We start from the raw sequence: 17,585 nt of genomic DNA, 5'->3' as shown, positions 1-17,585 counted from the left end.
TGTTACGCAGCGATAACTAGCTGATGCACCCACAGTGGTGAGTGCTTTAGTGAGTCAGGGCGTGAGGGAGTGCTCTGGCTGCTTGTGGAGTGCCCCCCGCCCCCAGGGAGGGGAGATGAGGGGTGAGCAGAGCTACAGCAGGGAAGGCTAGAAGGCTCCTGCTGCCCCTGCAGTGGGTGGGAATGGAGGGAAAACGTGGGGGAAGAGTTGCCAGTTTGCTGATGGTTGTATGTGGGTGGCTGCAGGGGGGTGACACCCAGGGCTCTGGCTGAAGCAGCTGGGTGGGTGTCAGTGCCATTCTGGAACTGCGGGGACTGGGGAACACCTGGCTAGGTTTGGAGAGGAAAGAGAGGAGAGGGAGAGAAATAAGAAACGCTAGGTTTGCGTTGCCTGCAAGCCATTGCAGGGGACAGGAGGCGTGGCTGGGGGCAGAGGGTTTGTGAAGGCCTCACTGTCAGAGCATCCTCCCCCGGTGCCCTGCAGCGCGGAGAGGAGGAAGCTCCCTGCAGAAGCCTCGGGCCCAGAGGAAGTGAGCCGTCAGCCCGCCCCAGCCGCACACGCATGGCCCCCTGGTGATCCGGGGGACCGGAACCTGCTTTTTATTTGGAAACCCAGACCCCAGGACCACCATTTGAGCTGCTGCAGTCTTCTTTTCCTTGTGAGGAGGGAGCAGCCAGGTGAGTCCTGCCAGCCTTGTAGCCACCATGACAGCCCTCGGCTGCTGGAACTTTCTCTGTGCGGGCGGAGCAGGTACCACAGCTTTCAGAGGGAAGGCTCCCCGGGGAAACCAAGGCAGAGAGCACAGTGCTCATCTGAGGTTGCAAAGGGTATTGGGCAAAGTGGAACCCCGAATCTCTGTGCTCCCCTGCTTGCTATCCAGTGCTGAGAGGTGGCTCACCCCCTTCCCCGACATTTGCTGGGCGAGGGGCCGGGGCCCAGACAGGAGGACAGATGCATGCCTTCTTATGCTGTAGCGAGGGACCACTGTCCCAGTCCCCCTCACCATGTCCTTGGAGCTTCATGCACCTCTGGGGAAGGAAGTCACCCTGCGCGTTTAGATAAAGAAACGGAGGCCTGGGGCAGAGAGGGACTTGCCTGGGCTCTGGTTAGTGGGGGTACTCCCAGGCTGTTTCCACCACCTGCCTCCAGGACTAGAGAGGGGAGGGGGCTTGCCAAAAGCCACACAGCCAGAATGAAGAGGTGCTGGATGGAACCCAGGCCTCCTAACTCCCAGGCTGGGGCCCCTCCTCTTCTCTGACCACAGCTCTCAAGCTGGGATCCTGGTGTCCAGCAGAGGACAAGGGTCAGCCCCAGTGGCTGTGCTCTCCCTGCCCCCTACTCCAGGGTGGGATGGAGCCACAGGGGGTCCACCAAGCTGGCTGCTAGTCTGAGGAGGGTGGCTGCAGGCCCTGCGGATGCTCCCTCACCCATCTGGGAGGGCCCTGCTCCTGACTGGCCTCCGTGGGTGGGGGCTGGTGCTAACGGGAGGGGCTTCACCATCAACTCTTGCTGTACGACCCCCACTCCAAATACCTGTTTGGGTTTGCAAATGCTGGGGAGGACCCAGGGACTAAGAGGAAGGAGGGGGGTTGACGCCATCAGTCAAGCCCGTGAAACCAGGCCCAGGAAAGGAAGTGGCCCGGGAACGGAAGGAGGTAGGCTGGTTTCTGAACCTGCCCCTCTCCTGGGCGGGGGCAAGGCCAGGCCAGTAACAGTGATGACAAGGAAGAAGTGTTGTCCGAGCTGTGTCCACACCAACCACACCAAGGTGCTGGGAAGAGCGGAAGATTCTGGAAGCAGGGGCTCTGGCCGAGGCAGCTGGGTGGATGGCGGTGCTGTTTTGAGCACAAGCCCGTTGAGTCCCCTAAACCACCCTGAGAGCTGACGAGCCTCATTTAGAGATGGGATCAGGAGCCTTACTCAGAACTGTGGGGCAGAGCAGGGCAGGGATGGCCCACCGTCTGTGACAGCCCAGCATGCAGGGGGTAGAGGGCGGGTGGGTCAGAGGGGGTAGGCTCACCAGCCCCAGACCGCTGATTCTGCGCAGACCTGTCTTTGCTCAGGGCCTGGGTGAACAGGTGCAGGGTCTGCCCCGTGAGGTCGCAGATGGTAGATACCATACCTCAGTGTTTTCACTTCCACCAGCCCCCCAAGAGACTGGCCAGCTCCCCTGACCTCAGTCCCAGTACCCCAACAAGTTCCCAGGAGCCCCCCCCTTTGTCCCAGCTGCCCCAGGGGTGGGATCCCTGTGCAGCGCAGAACACTGCTCCAGCCCCTCCAGTGCCCCCATGCCCCCCAGGCTGGGACCAGACATGTACCTACAGCGGGAATCCCGTGTGTCTGCATCTTCCAGGGCAGCAAGGAGCAGATGGAGCCAGAGTCCCTCTACAACCTGCTGCAGCTCCCGAAGGAGGACGATCTCCCGCAGGGTGCGGTGCCCCGAGGCGGGAGGCGGGGAGCCAGGCCCAGGCTGAGGGTGGGGGCTGCATTGCAGAACTGGTCAGGCTGTGCTGGAAGGTGCATTGCTTTCCCCGTGGTCAACAGGACCCCCGATTCTCTTCACCCCTGCCTGTGCCTTCTCCTCTGTACTTGACCCACCTTTCCGTCCCCCGAACCTTCGGCAGACCTATCCTCATGCCCCTCACAGGCTCACACCCCCAGATGGATGATGCTGCTGACAATAATAATTGCTAAACGTACTGTGTGCCTACTACGTGCCAGTCCTAAGCGCTTCTCATATACAGCATCTCATTTACTGCTCTGGGCGTAGATATTGTTGTTAGTGGCTCCCACTCACGGTGACCCCGGGTACAACAGAATGAAAACGTTGCCTCGTCCTGCACCACCTTCACAATTGTTGGTGTGCTCCAGTCTGTTGTTGCAGCCACTGTATTTTGAGTGCCTTCAAACCTAGGAGGCTCATCTTCCAGCACTATATTGGACAATATTCTGGTATGGTCCGTAAGGTTTTCACTGGCTAAGTTTTGGAAGTAGATCTCCAGGCCTTTCTTCCTAGTCTGCCTTAGTCTGGAAGCTCTGCTGAAACCTGTCCACCATGGGTGACCCTGCTGGTATTTGAAATATTGGTGGCCTAGCTTCCAGCATCGGAGCAACACACAAGCCACCACAGTACCATCCAACTGACAGACGGGTGGTAGAGCTTAGATGTTACTACCTCCTTTTTACAGATGAGGAAACTGAGGCACAGAGCATAAGGTAATAGAGAGTCACAGGTGGCTCCATTAATAAGGGCTGGAAACGGGATTCTGAACCCCAGGAATGTGGCTCCAGAGCTCAGGTTCCATGGCCCAGTTCCCTGTTGTCCCTGCTGGGCACTAGGCCAGATGACCTGCAAAGAGCAAGCTGCACAGTGCCCTGCAGGGACCCCACGCATGTGCCCTGCTCCCTCTGATTCCAGGGGCAAAGAAGAAATACTTGACACCCGCCTCCCGGAGGGACCCCAAGTTTGAAGAACTGCAAAAGGTAAGGATGCCTTCACCAAACCCCTATTTCTCTGGAAGTAGCCTTCTCATGGGCAGACGGGCATTCGCTCCCACGGGTGCTTTTGGAGACAATGAGTTGCCCTGCCCTGGCTTGGCCCTGGGATAAGACCTGGTGAACGGCTGCAAGAACAAACACTGAGCACTGACTGCGTGGCTTCACATACACACTCCCATCAGGCATTGGGACGGTGGGAGGGATCTGTTCTCAGCGTGTGATATCGCCGTGGACTGCGCAGGGATCAGGGAGGGCTTCCCAGAGGAAGTGACATGGTGCCCAGGTAGGAGGATGGCTAGGAGCCCGCAGGTGGGAGGAGGGCTTTCCAGGCAGAGGGCAGAGCTGAGCCAGGCGAGGGGTGGGTGAGCTGTCTACGAAGGCCTGCCGTCCTGTCCCCTGGCCTGCAGGTGCTGGTGGAGTGGATCAACGCCACGCTCCTGCCCGAGCACATCGTGGTCCGCAGCCTGGAGGAGGACATGTTCGACGGGCTCATCCTGCACCACCTCTTCCGTGAGCGGCTGCCCCGGCTGCCAGGGTCACGGCCGCGTCCCCCACCTGGGCCCGCTGGCCCTGCCACTGGGCTCTTCACTCAGGCTCATCCTCCTGCCCCCACCCAGCTCTGGGGCCATCCATTGACCCACTGCCCTCAGGCCGACTCCAACTCCTAGTGACCCTCTAGGACAGGGTAGAACTGCCCCCTAGGGTTTCCAAGGCTGTCATCTTTACAGAAACAGACCACCACGTCTTTCTCCCACAGAATGGCTAGTGCATTTGTACCACCAAACTTTCGGTTAGCAGCTGAGTGCTTTAACCACTGCGCCACCAGGGCTCTCTGGGGCCACAGCTCTTGCTTTTTCTTGACCAAACCGTGTGCTCTCCATCCTCCAGGTTTGCCACAGTGGGTCCCTCTTTCTGGAGGGCCCTCCTTTCTGGAGGGCCCCCATCTTCCTAGCCATGCTTGACATAGTTCTGCTTCCTCCTCCTCCTCCTCCTCCTCTTCCTATCTCCTCTCCTTACCTCCCCCTCCTCCTCACCTCCTCCTCTTTACCTCCTCCAAGAACCTTCCCAGTTTCTCTCCCTGGAGGTGAATCCTGTCTACAGCTCACACCCAACACTGTCACTTCTCGAGGCTGTATCGGATCATGAGGCTTAAGGACCATACTGAGTGTGCATGAGTTTGGGGCCTGGGGGTCCCCTCCTCCAATCCCCACAACAGGTCCTAGAGGAAGGGTCCACCTTTCCCAATCCCCAGAGCAGGGGCTGAGGCTGTAGAAGTGGGGTCTCTGCCCCACAGCCCATGACCGAGGGTGTCAGAATGACCACCAGAACCCGGGCCTGGCTCCTGTGCCAGTGCCTTTCCTGCCATACACAGCCCTCGTGACCCACTGCTCCTGCTTCCTGTGTTGGTGGAGGTCTTCCTGGAGCTGGTGGCCATGTCTGGTTGAGGCTGTGGGTGTGGCTGGTGCTGGGTACGAGGAATGTGTGTCCCAGGCCTTGCTACCCGAAGGATCAGCTGGGCCCAGCCTCCCAGAGGAGGCAGGATGGCCATGGGTCCCCGAGGTGTGCTCTGTGAGCCCACCCCGGGTCGCCTCACTGCCCTTTCCCGCCCTCAGAGAAGCTGGCGTCACACAAGCTGGAAGTGGAGGAGATTGCCTTGACGGCCGCCAGCCAGAAGCGCAAGCTCGCAGTGGTCCTGGAGGCCACAAACCAGAGCCTGGAGGTGGAGGAGCACCAGGTTCCGTGGAGTGTGGAGAGTATGTGGGGCCTTCTGCCCAGGGTGGGTGCGCTGTAGGGTGGGCAGAGGGATCCTGGTCCTTTTATACCACGGCTCCTCACTTACCCAGAAGGCACACGCTCATCCACTGTGGGTACGGAAGTAAACAGCAGGCCAGATGGCCCAAGGAGCAGCAGGCACAAAGCTCAGTATTAGTCTAGGAGCGAACAGCCTACACGTTTCGTAACCCTGAGGGTATCGCAGCGGAAAGCACAGCCTGGGGTTGATCAGTGGCATATGGTGTGCTCGAGTCCATCTTTGTGCTGTATGTCCTGTTACTCTCCCCATTTTACAGATGAGGAAACTAAGGCTCTGACAGGCCTAGCAACTTGTCCAGGACCTCACAGTTAAGAAAGCAGGGAAACTGGATACCAATAAACATACCAATAATGGAAAAACCATTTGCCATCAAGTTGAGTCTGACTCTTGTATGTCAGAGTAGAGCTGTCCTCCGTAGGGTTTTCAATGGCTGATTCTTTGGAAGTAGATCTCCAGGCCTTTCTTCCAGGATGCCTCTGGTTGGACTTAAATCACCAAACTTTCGGTTAGCAGCCAAGCGTGTTAAGGTTTGCACCACCCAGGGACTCTGTTAATAATGGTGTCCGCTCTTTATTGTGTTCCAGGCACCAGGACACGCCCACCAACCTTGAGAGATGGATACTAACACTCCCATCTAATTAAATATTTAAATTATATCTGCAGAGCCTGCTTGTGAAAAATGAGCGTGCAAAGTACCCAGTCTTCCCCACCCACCCTATTAATGGCTTGGTATAAATTTCCTTTCATTCTGATCTCTTTATCTTCCCCATTTACCAGATGAGAAAACTAAGGCTAAGAGGAGCTAAGTAGCTTTTCCAAGGTGGGGTGGTGACGGTGTAACTGAGTAGGTTTTCTAACCCAGTTTTTGTTGCGTCATAAACCACTGCCGTCGCTACCACATTGAGTCTCTTGTTCAGTTACTGGTGTTCAAAATGGTGACCCTGAATGACATCAGTCAACCACTGCTCTGCTGTAGGACGCTCAGCTGTCTTCGGTGGTAAAGAATGCTTTGTGTCTAAAGCCCTGTCCACATGGTGGATACCCTTGGTCTGTATTTGCAGAAGTAGGTGCCTGACTCCAAGGGTGAATGTTTTTAGGTTCTGAATATGTACCTCAGACCTCTGTTTTCCAGAAGGGTGGACACAGGTCATCTTGGTCTGCAAAGTGTTGTTCTGATAACACGGAAGCCTCCATTTGGCCCCTGGTTTTGGCAACTATTGCCTCTGACCTTGTGCTCCCTCTCCCCTCCACTCAGCTATCTTCAACAAGGACCTGCTGTCTACCTTGTATCTCCTCATGGCCCTGGCCAAGCACTTCCAGCCCAGCCTGCCCCTCCCAAAAAACGTCCAGGTGGAGGTGATCACTGTCGAGGTAACAACCTACCCTGAGGGGGTCACCTGTATAGGCTGAGCTCTTGGGTCCACATAGCCATGCTCTGGATTGGGGGGTGCTTTGTGGGTAGGGCTGAGTCAGGGTGCGTTCCAGAGGGCTATGGGGGAATATCAATTCTGAAGAGGACAGCAGTGAGAAGCTGGGCTGGAGCTGTAGGTGGAAGACACAAAGAGTCAGTTGAGGGGAGAAAACTCAGTGGAGGTGTGAGGAAGTCCAGAAACCGGCCACTTCTGCTTAATCTTACCAGATGGCATCTGCCTGGCAGTGGTGGGGGCCGGGGCTGTTGTGAAGGTCTTGGCTGATGGTGACCACATGACCCACATCACATGGGCCGCATGTGGCCATCTGTCCATGACCATCGAGTCCATTGGCCTCACTGCTACGATATGACGTCTCTCATTCACTAATGAGTGGGTATGATGAGGCCCCGTTGTCCTCTTTCAGCCCCATTCCCCACGGGCTCTCTCTGTAGTTAATGTGCTGTAGTTAATGCCCCGGGATACCCCACATTTCTCTCTAGCCAGGTGACCCCAGCAACTACCACTCCCCAGTATTCCCTCCTGCCCACCTCTGGGGACCTGGCAAGCAGAGTCCACCAAGGGCTGACTTTTGACCTGCCCCATAGAATAAGCCAAATCCAGCCAAACTCAGTCCAACTCATTTTTCTTTTTTCAAAACCATTGATTAAATTCCTCTACTGAGCAGTTTCATGGCTTTATTTATTCTTCTACAAATCAGAGGTAACTTCATTCATTTGCTCATTCATTCATTCATTCAAATCAGCACGTGCTGACTGACCCCCACTGTGGGCTGTATACGAGGAGAGTTTCTGGGGATGCCATGGGAACAAGGCAGATGCAGTCCCTGCTCTTGTGGGGCTCTAGCCTCATGGAGAAGAAGGACAATTAAGCAGTGATGAGGTGACCTGGGAAGCCACCTGAGTGAGATGGAGCAGACTAGGTCCCTGAATCCAGGGTGACCAGCTTTGTCCACTACGGCTGTCTTAAATGGCAGGCGTCTGTCACGGTTTTTCTGGGATCACTTGGTTTCTTTTCCTTCTTCTTTCTTAGAGCACCAAGAATGGCCTGAAGTCGGAAAAGTGGATCGAACAACTCACCCAGCGCAAGTAAGGGAAGGACAACGATGGTGGGCTGTGGCTTTGTGGGTATTGAGCACCTGGGGAATGGGGACGGGACAGGCCTGCCCTCATACTCTGCGGCTTCCTCTCAGCCCCTGAGGGTCCATGCTGACCCTCCGTTTTCTGTAGCATGTAGTAGCCCTTCCTCTTGCTTGTCTCTCTTGGGTCACGGCTGCTGGATGATGTGCTGGGGATATGGCAGCTGCTGGGTGCAGTAGGGGGTTTTCTGACTCCTCATGCTAGTTATTGATTGTCGTCTAGCAAGTTTGCCCAAAAAGTAGCAGCTTAAAACAACAGTGGACATTTCTTCTCCTCGTGTTTCTGTGAGTCAGGAATTCAGGAGCAGCTTAGCTGGGTGGTGGCTGGCTTCTCTCATGAGGCTGCAGTCAAGATGGCGGCTAGGGCTACAGTTATCTGAAGGCCTGACTGGGACTGAGGATTCTTAGATAGTTCCCGCGTGTGGCTGGCTGTTGGCAAAAGGCCTCCGTTACTCCCTTTGAGGGAGCCTCCACAGGCTGCTTGAGTGTCCTCACAACATGGTGGCTGGCTTCCCCCAGAGCGAGGGATCCAAGAGAGAGCAAGGGCTCAAAGTCTTTTTTTTTTTTACATTTTCTTGTGCTTTAGGTGAAAGTTTACATAGCAAATTAATTTTCCAGTCAATGATTCTTACACAAATTGTTTTATCGCATAGGTTGCAATCCCTGCGATGTGTCAGCACACTTCCCATTTCCTCCCTGGGTTCACTGTTTCCGGTAGTCTGGTTTCCCTGCCCCTTTCTGTCTTCTCATCTTTGGTTTTGGGCAAATGTTGCCCTTTTGGTCTTGTACAGTCGTTCTAAGGAGTACATTCTTCATGGATGTTATTGTTTATTTTATAGCCCTGTCTATTATTTGCCTGAAAGGTAGCCTCTGGGACTGTCTAGTTTCAAGTTAGAAGGTAGTTTCAAGTTAGAAGGTTGTCTTAGGGCCATAGTCTTAGGGGTCTTCCGTCAGTGTCTTTCATGGTCTGGCCTCGGAAGTCAAACACCATCATTTCCTCAATATCCTATTGGTTATATAGGTCAGTCTTACTCAATGTGGGAGGAGACCACAAAGGCATGACCACCAGAAGGCAAGGATCGTTGGGGGCCATCTTGGAGGCCGACTACTACGCTCCAGCCTGGACACCTGACATTGGGGAAGACCTTGAACATGCTTCCACAGCCTGGGATGGGGAAAAGAGCAAGGCTTTGCAGTCAGCCCCACCTGGGTTTAAATCCTGGCTCTGCCACATAGGAGCTATGTGACCTGGAGCAAGTCACTTATCCTTTCTGAGCCTATTTGGTCCTCTGAAAACTGGGGACCCTGTTCTACCTCTTGGGGCTGCCATGAGGGTTACAGATGGTGTGTGTGAAGACCACCCCTCCCTGTGCTCCCCCAACCCAGAGGTCCTTCCAATCTATGGCTCTTGAATTTCTAGTGGGGGGTGGGGCACAGGGGAGCTCAAACTGCTGCAAGTTGGTGACAAAGTCAGGCCTGTGGCCCAAGCCTGTGGTCTGAGCGTGGCAAAGGGCAAGAGGGAGCAGCCTTCTGCAGGTACCCTCATACAGGCAGGTTCTGGGCCCTAGAAAATCCCCAAGAAGCAGCCTTGTCACCCTCTGAGCCCAGCGAGGGTAAGTGACCTCCCAGTCACCCAGTGGCCAAGCAGCTCTGTGCCGGCCCTGTCCAGACCAAAGCTGTACTTCCCCCCTTAGCTTCCGGGTCTGAGAAGGCATTTGTTGTTGTTGTTGATGTTAGCTGTTGTCAAGTTGCTTCCACTCGTGGCGATTCCATGTGTGCAGAGTAGAACCGCTCCATAGAGTTTTCTTGGCTGTAATCTTAATGGAAACAGATCTCCAGGACTTTCTTTCACAGCTCTGCTGGGTGAATTCAAGCTGCCAGCCTTTTGGTTAGCAGTGGATGCAAACTGTGCCACCGAGGGCCCCTCTGAGAATGCGTTTAGGGGTTTTGAATGGGGAAGACTGGTTGGCGTTTATGGAATCCACATTCCTGTCCCCTTCCTGACCTGAAACCTGCCACTCTCAGTAATTTTGTGAACTCATTCATGTGTGTAATGGGAGCCCTGGTGGCGCAGAGGTTAAGCATTCAGCTTCTAGCCAATAAGTCGGCAGTTCAAATCCATCAGCTGCTCCCTGGAAACCCTACAGAGCAGTTCTACTCTGTCCTATAGGGTCGCTATGAGTTGAATCGACTAGAAGGCAATGGGTCTTTTTTTTTTTTTTTTTTTTTGGTTTTGTGAGCTCGGAGCCCCTGTGCAGGCTCACTCCGGCTCTCGGCTTGTGCCATGGACCACACCCAGCATCAGGTTCTCCCGGCAGTGCCTGGCTTGGTGCTGAGTCCTGGGTCTGTTTCAGGCTTCCCATCCCCACCTGCATGGCCCAGCTCCTGCCCACAGGCCCCGGGCCGAGGGGCTACCCTGCTCTCCCGAGGGCTTGGCCAGCTTTGGGCCTGGAGAACTGTACCTCTGTGCGGCAGGAGTAGGGGATGAAACACAGCAAAAAAAGTCAAAGAAAAGCCACTCAAAGCCAAGGAAAAGGGAACAAAAGGAGCCAGATATGAAAAAGCACATGCGTAGGATTTCACTTATATGAGCTTCTAGATCCCGTCCACGGTGACGGAACTCGAAGCAGTCGTGACCTTTGGGAGTGAGGTGATGGACTGGAAGAGCTCGTGGGAGGGCTAGAATGTTCTAGATCTTTTTGGGGATTGTGGTTACATAGGTGTATATATACATAAAAATGTATAAGCTGTAAACCTGAGAGCTTTGAACCTTATTGTATATATAATATGTTGTTAGGTGCCATCGAGTCGATTCTGACTCTGACTCAGAGCGACCCCATGTGACAGCGTAGAACTGCCCCAGAGGGTTTTCTTGGCTGTAATCTTTGCAGGATCAGATTGCAAGGTCTTTTTCCTGAAGAGCTGCTGGGTGGGTTCAAACCATCAACCTTTTGGTTAGCAGTCAAGCGCTTAGCCATTTTCGCCAGCAGGGTTCCTATATATATAATATCTCCCTCCCCCCCCACCCCAATAAAACTAAAACAGCAACAGTGAAAACAACAAAACTCAAACACTTCTAGGCATGGAAACCCCAGGGAAAGGGTATAAACCTCCTTTTGCCCCTGCTGCCTCTTCCCCTTTTTTTTCCAGGAGGGCCCTGCCTGGTTACGAAGCTTATTGTTATTGTTAGGTGCCGTCGGAGTCAGTTCCGACTCACAAAGTCCTTGTATTCAACAGAACAGAACACTGTCCGGTCCTGCACCATCCTCACAGTTGTTGCTATGTTTAAGCCCATTGTTGCTACCAACAATAAAATAAGCACATTAATTTCTTCCTAACCTTGCCAGCCACTGAGTCCTCTCCTGTTAAGGAATTATGTCTGTGGATTTTTTTTTTTTAAAACCATTTTTTGCTTTCTTCCCCTTATAGCACAGACGAAGACCAACCTCCAAGTGAGTATCTTCATGATTTAAGGAAATCTCGTTCTGTTTAATTTGTGTTGAAACCGACATGTCATGATCAAGGGTTAATCACCGGGTGTTCTCATAAATTTCCTTGACAGTCTGCTGTTTGTATCTGGAGCCTTACTCATATCTATTTGTCCCTCCTGTCTGTCTGTCCGTCCATGGATCCAGCCATTCCTTCTCTTGGCACTGCTCATACAGGTAGAGAGATTTAGAATTTACCCACTTGGTGATGGCGGAGTTGTTCAGTACATGGGCTCTGGAGCCAGAGAGCCAGGGTTCATACCCAAAATCTCCAACTCATTAGCCACATGAGCTTGGGCAAGTATCTTAACCAGTCTGTGTCTCAGTTTCCTCATCTGTAAAATGGGCTTCATCATAACACCAACCTTTTGGCTAGTGGTGAGGGCTGAAGCAGATAATTCATGAATGTGCTCAGCACATAGTGAGTGTTCAGTGATGAGTGTTTAATTTCTGTGGCTGCGGCTATTGGGACAAAGCTCTTCGCCAATCAATCCATCCATGGATCGAACCATGACTGTTTTCATTCATCTATTGCTCTGTCAGTTGGCCTGGCCAGTGGTCAGTCCATCCATCTATCCATCCATCCATCTGTCCGTCGGTCCATCCACCCATCTGTCCATCCATCCATCCGTCTGTCCATCCATCGTAACGTCCATCCATCCTAACATCCATCCATCCATCCATCTATCTGTCCATCTGTCCATCCATCCACCCATCCATCCATCCACCCATCCATCCATCCATCTGTCCAACCATCCATCCATCCTAACATCCATCCATCCATCCATCCTAACATCCATGCATCTGTCCATCTGTCCATCCATCCATCCTATCGTCCATCTACCCACCCACCCGCTCACCCACGCATCCATCCTAACATGTCTCTCATTTCCTGACTCCTTCCCTCCCTGCACCCTCCTCATCTAGGACACGTAGCTGTATAGGTGGGCGGGAGGGGGCATGAGGGAGTAGAATTCGTGACCTGCCTGGGCTTCTGAGAACAGGGCCTGAGGAAGGCTGAGTGGCTGGGGAGGGGGGAAAGGAGAGTGAGATGCAGGTGAGGTGCAGGGAGGGCTGGCCAGATTTGTGTGTGTGTGGCACCATGATGACATGGTGGGAGGCGATCAGGGAGCTGTGTTTGTTGGGGGGCAGCATGAGGATGGATGTCACATGGTGAGGGTCAGGGGCTTCCTCAAAGCAGTTTTCTGGAACATTCCTCCTGCTTTGCATCATCTAAGTCCGGGTCATCCGCAGGCATACTTGGCCTTCATTTTCTGACTCCTTCGGTGACACAGTCTCCCTGGCCACAGCGGGAGGTCTGGAAGGGACAGCTGGTGTTCCCATGTTTGTTGGTCGGTGGGGCATTTTCACACGGATGATTTGGGAAACCCTGGTGGCGTAGTGGTTAAGTGCTACAGCTGCCAACCAGAGGTTCGGCAGTTGGAATCCGCCAGGTGCTCCTTAGAAACTCTATGGGGCAGTTCTGCTCTGTCCTATAGGGTTGCTATGAGTCAGAATCGACTCGACAGCACTGGGTTGGGTTTTTGGTTTTGGATGCCGTGTGGGGCTACTGTTCCCTTTCACGAATGAGGGCCGAGAGGTGGAGTGACTGGCTCTGAGGCACAGCTGCAAAGGCAGAATCGGGAGGTACACTACAGCTGTTTGACAAAAGGCTCCAGAATGCAGTCTGGATATCCAGGGCTCGATGGCCAGTCTTCCCATGAGCAGCACGTGAGCCACAGACTGAGGGAACCCAGCTTGTGCAAAGAGGGCATTGGTCAGAGGAAATGGGGAGGCAGAGGCTGGTTTCAGGGACAGCTGGATGCAGGGGCTCGAGCTCAGCCCCTGAGTGTGCCTGCATTTTACACACTGTGGGTGCAGACACCATAGGTGGCCTGACACCCTCCCTCTGCCCATCTAGAATTCCCTGGGCAGAGACAAATGGGCCCAGCATCAGTCTGGGGCCACTCCTGGACAGTCAACTATGACTGCTCCCATGTAACTGGGACGAAGCTGGGAACTAGGAGGAGGGTGGAAAGTGACCAGAGGGAAGGGTGGCAGCTATGCAAATACAATAATAAAAAGTCAGTTGCTGTTGAATTGTTCCTGACTCACGGCGCCCCCTTGTGTGTTAGAGTAGAACTGTGCTCCATCGGGTTTCCAATGGCTGGTTTTTCAGAAGCAGATTACCAGGTCTTTCTTCCAAGGTGCCTCTGGGTGGACTTGAACTTCCAGCCTTTCAGTTAGGAGTCGAGCATGTAACTTTTTGCACCACCAAGAGACTCCAGACACAATAATAGGTGTCTGCTATAGACTAGGAAGAAAGACCTGGCACTCTACTTCTAAAAAAATTGACCAATGAAAACCTCGTGAATAGCGGCAGAACACTGTCTGAGATAGTGCCGGAAGATGAGCCCCCAGGCGGGAAGGCACTCAGAAATAGCAACAGTTGTGAGGACGGCACAGGACCGGCAGTGTTTCATGCTGTTCATAAGGTCACTATGAGTCGGAACTGACTGGACGGCAGCTAACGACAACTATAGAGAGACGACTGTTTATTGTAGTCTACCGCCTGCCCCGTTCTATGTGTTATCTGCTACCAGATTTGGTGTTCGCAACAACCACCTAGTAGGTATTATCAGTCATGCTTTACAGATGAGGAGACTGAGGCACAGAGAGGTGAGGGGAGAACCCCAGGCCACGCAGCCAGGGAGCAGTGATTCAAACCCAGGCCTAAACTAAAAAAAAAAAACAAAAAAACTAAAAGGCCTGTTTAATTCAAGACTTGAGAGAGAAAACTGCTGTCTCTAAACTACTTACTCGAGCGACTTCTGTGGGAAAAAGCCTTGACTGGCCAAAGGTAACTGCGTGGTAATGAGGTGTTCACTGGGTCTGTGTCTGCAGAGGACATCTTTGATGAATTATTTAAGCTGGATCCGGAGAAAGTGAACACCGTGAAAGAGGTAACAGAAATCAAAGCTCTGGGCTCAGCCTCCCGCCTGCCCGGCCGCCACTCACCTGCCTGTGGTGGGGGTTGGGCAAAGGGGAAGGAAATGGCTCTCTCTCTTGCACCTGCTGTGCTGGGCCCTGGGCGCTGGGTGCTGGGCCATGGGGAGCTGCTAGGCCAAGTACAAGAGTACAAACAGGAGCCCCTTCCCCGGACCCTTGTTTCACCTTGGGCAGGCCATCGTGACCTTCGTCAACGAGAAGCTGGACCGCCTGGGCCTGTCTGTGCAGAGTCTGGACACCCAGGTAGGGGCTCAGCTGTGGGGTCCCTGGGTAGGGTGGGGCCATGAGGTGCTGGCAGGAAAGAGTGTCCTGTGAGGCACGGGTCCCACCCTGGGGCTTCCAACTCCCCCTGTGGCTGGCACACGTCATGTCTTGGAACATTGGGGTCCTTCCTGGCAACAGGAGGTGTTGCTGGCAGATCACCACGTCCACCAGGGCACCGCGGTGGCCCCCTGAGGTGGGGATCAAGGGCATACTTTCCAAAGGTGGGGTATCGTCTATGCTGTTATTACTTTCCATTGTTGTAAAGAAATACATTTTTTTTTCCAGCTCTTTTTTCCTAGTTAACCTTAGGCTTTTAGACCCCAAGACTCAAAGCAAGTGGGGTTTCCCTGTGTCACTGTGTTCACTCAAGCAGTATTTATCGAGCTTGGACCAGGCGGTGCCATAGGTGTCCCGTCTCCCCCGAGCACCCAGGAGCTCAGCTCGTGATGGGGACTAAAGTGGGGTGACCCCAGCAGCAGGAGCAGGCTCTCACGCGGTCGACATGCCTAGCTGGCTGCGGCCTTCCATAATTGCGCTCTGTCGTTTTGTTCCCTCTTGACACAGGAGGGAATGGGAGCAGAGAGGCCAACTGCCAGCCCGGGGCTTCTCAGGGTGGCAACGGAGCCCACTGGACTCCAGGCAGCTCCGCCTAGACAGGGCAGCTCAGGCATGGGCCGCCTGGGGCCTCATGGAGACACAGGGTGGGAGGTCTGATCCCAGATGGCCGCATGGCCTATGAAGATCTTCTCAGACATACTCTGGATGCTTGCCAGGGCCGTGTGGGGTGGATATGCTTGCACGCCTGGTAGTGAAAACCTATGAAGTCCTCACCAGGGTTCCTGGAGGAGCCCTGGTCATGCAGTAGTTAAGCACTCGGATGCTAACTGAAAGGTCTGCGATTTGAACCCACCAGTTGCTCCGTCCATGGGAGAAACATGTGGCAGTCTGCTTCTGTAAAGATTACAGCCTTGGAAACGCTGTTGGGGCAGTTCAACCCTGACCTATAGGGTTGCTATGAATCTAAGTTGACTCGGTGGCAAAGGGTTTGATTTTTGGTTAGGGTCCCTGGTAGCACAGTTTGCACTCAACTACTAACTTAATGGAGCCCTGGTGGAGCAGTGGTTAAGAGCTTGGCTGCTAACCAGAAGGTCAGCAGTTTGAATCCACCAGCTGCTCTTTGGAAACACTATGGGGCAGTTCTACTCTACCTTCAAGGTTGGCGGTTCAAATCCACCCAGCAACACCACAGAAGAAAGGCCTGGCAATCTGTTTCCATAAAGATTACAGCCAAGAAAGCCCTATGGAGCAGTTCTACTCCGTATCACACGGGGTCGCCATGGGTCAGAATCAATAGCAACAGGTCTGGTTTTTCGGTTATGTGCTAGGTGATCTACTTCCCCAAATTCAGCCAGTGAAGCCCCTTTGGAGCACAGTTCTGCTCTGACGTACACGGGGTCACCACGAGTCAGAATGTGCCAGGTCCCTGGCAAAGTGCTTTACGTACAGTCACTCGTTGAATCCTCTCAACGACCCCTGAGGTGGGAACTGATGCTACTGCATTTCATAGATGAGGGTGCTGAGGCACAGAGACGTTAACTAACTTGTCCAAGGCCACACAGTGACTAAGAGGTGGGCCTGGGATTTGAATCCAGACAGCTGAATCCAGAGTGTGAGCTCATAACCACTTCACACGGCAGCCACGTGAGGAGTGTGTGCGTGACGTGTTGTGGCGTTACGGCAAAGAAGGAACATCAGGTTCTGGAGCCAGACAGACATATGTTTCTGTCCTGCCTCTGCCGCTTAGGACCTCTGGACTCCGAGGACACCTCATCCGCGTTAGCTCTGAGATCTTGGGCAAGTTACTGGTCTTCTCTGAACCTCAGTCTCCTCTTCTTATAAAATGGGTACAATGATCCCAACCTTGTAGAATTGCTAGTGATAAATGAGATGAGGCGTATCAGACATTCAGTGTATCACCTGACACCCCGTGGGCATGCACTAAACGATAGCCCTGTGGTTTTAATTATTATCGTATTCTATGGGGGTATAAACGGGATAAGTTTTAGGCTTACATTCTACCTGTCTCATGGCACTGTCTCCCTTGGTAAAATAATGGTGTTTGGAGATAATGACATGTATGAGGCTAGTATTTAGGGACTTGAATAACAAGGGATATTGAAGTCTGGGGATCGCGGTTGTATTACCAGGGAAAATCAGCAGAAAAGATTTCAGGCCCAAACTAGTAACACTGGGACAGACCTAATACGAGGAAATTCCATTAAGGACTTCAAGAGGTGGTTCTCCTCCAAATATCCAATCTTGTGTTTTGTATCTTTGAAGAGATTCAATAGGATTATATTAGCATATGATATACTGGCAGCGGGATGGCGACTCGCTCTGCAAACATATAGACAGAAATATTAAGGTGGCAGCCAGCGAAGTGAGCCTGGCGTGTGGTCTCTGCTTTTTCCTGAAGGAGAATTTTACACTTGCCTCTCTTTTCTCCTGTGTTGCTACAGATCTTGGAAAGGTCTGTGGTTCAAAAAAGTAATATGAGGCTGTTTCGGAACAAATTTTAATATAACTCTTGTTTATTGAGCACGTACTATGTACTTCACAAAAACAGCCGAGAGCTGCATTGTAGCGGCTGCTGCTGTTTACAACAACGCTGCCAGGTCAGGAATATTGCCTCCACTTCTCAGAAAGGAACCTGAGGCTCAGAGAGGTCGTGCGTCTTTCTTAGGGCCACACAGCCTGTAAAGGCAGAGCGGGCCCCCCCCCGCCGCCCCGCCCCGGCAGCCTGACTGCAGCTCCTTCCTTTGTAGTTTGCAGATGGAGTCCTCTTACTCTTGCTGATTGGACAGCTGGAAGGCTTCTTCCTGCACTTGAAGGAATTTTACCTAACTCCCAGCAATCCTGCTGAAATGGTAAGTTTGCCAAAGATT

General features: G+C 53.2%; 1 protein-coding gene across 2 annotated transcripts in view; it reads left to right on the top strand.

Moving 5' to 3' along the window:
- The first annotated feature begins 499 nt into the window (after window positions 1-499).
- PARVG (parvin gamma) overlaps window positions 500-17,585 on the top strand; it is a 34,024-nt gene continuing 16,938 nt past the window's right edge. Inside the window, exons 1-11 of one of the 2 annotated variants that reach the window (XM_003419794.3) lie at window positions 500-677; window positions 2,354-2,429; window positions 3,419-3,483; window positions 3,906-4,008; window positions 5,112-5,252; window positions 6,567-6,682; window positions 7,774-7,829; window positions 11,309-11,331; window positions 14,272-14,330; window positions 14,551-14,619; window positions 17,466-17,567. In XM_003419794.3, coding sequence (XP_003419842.2) covers window positions 2,369-2,429; window positions 3,419-3,483; window positions 3,906-4,008; window positions 5,112-5,252; window positions 6,567-6,682; window positions 7,774-7,829; window positions 11,309-11,331; window positions 14,272-14,330; window positions 14,551-14,619; window positions 17,466-17,567 — 795 coding nt within the window. In that variant the 5' untranslated portion in view covers window positions 500-677; window positions 2,354-2,368. Of the gene's footprint in view, window positions 678-2,353; window positions 2,430-3,188; window positions 3,217-3,418; window positions 3,484-3,905; window positions 4,009-5,111; window positions 5,253-6,566; window positions 6,683-7,773; window positions 7,830-11,308; window positions 11,332-14,271; window positions 14,331-14,550; window positions 14,620-17,465; window positions 17,568-17,585 lie in introns of those variants that run through there. The other variant, XM_064283395.1, reaches the window with a different exon arrangement.

The sequence above is a fragment of the Loxodonta africana genome, chromosome 4, assembly GCF_030014295.1.
Source record: "Loxodonta africana isolate mLoxAfr1 chromosome 4, mLoxAfr1.hap2, whole genome shotgun sequence".
Lineage (NCBI taxonomy): Eukaryota > Metazoa > Chordata > Mammalia > Proboscidea > Elephantidae > Loxodonta > Loxodonta africana.
Note: the sequence above shows the minus strand (reverse complement) of the source record. Positions and strands in the feature narration are given on the sequence as shown.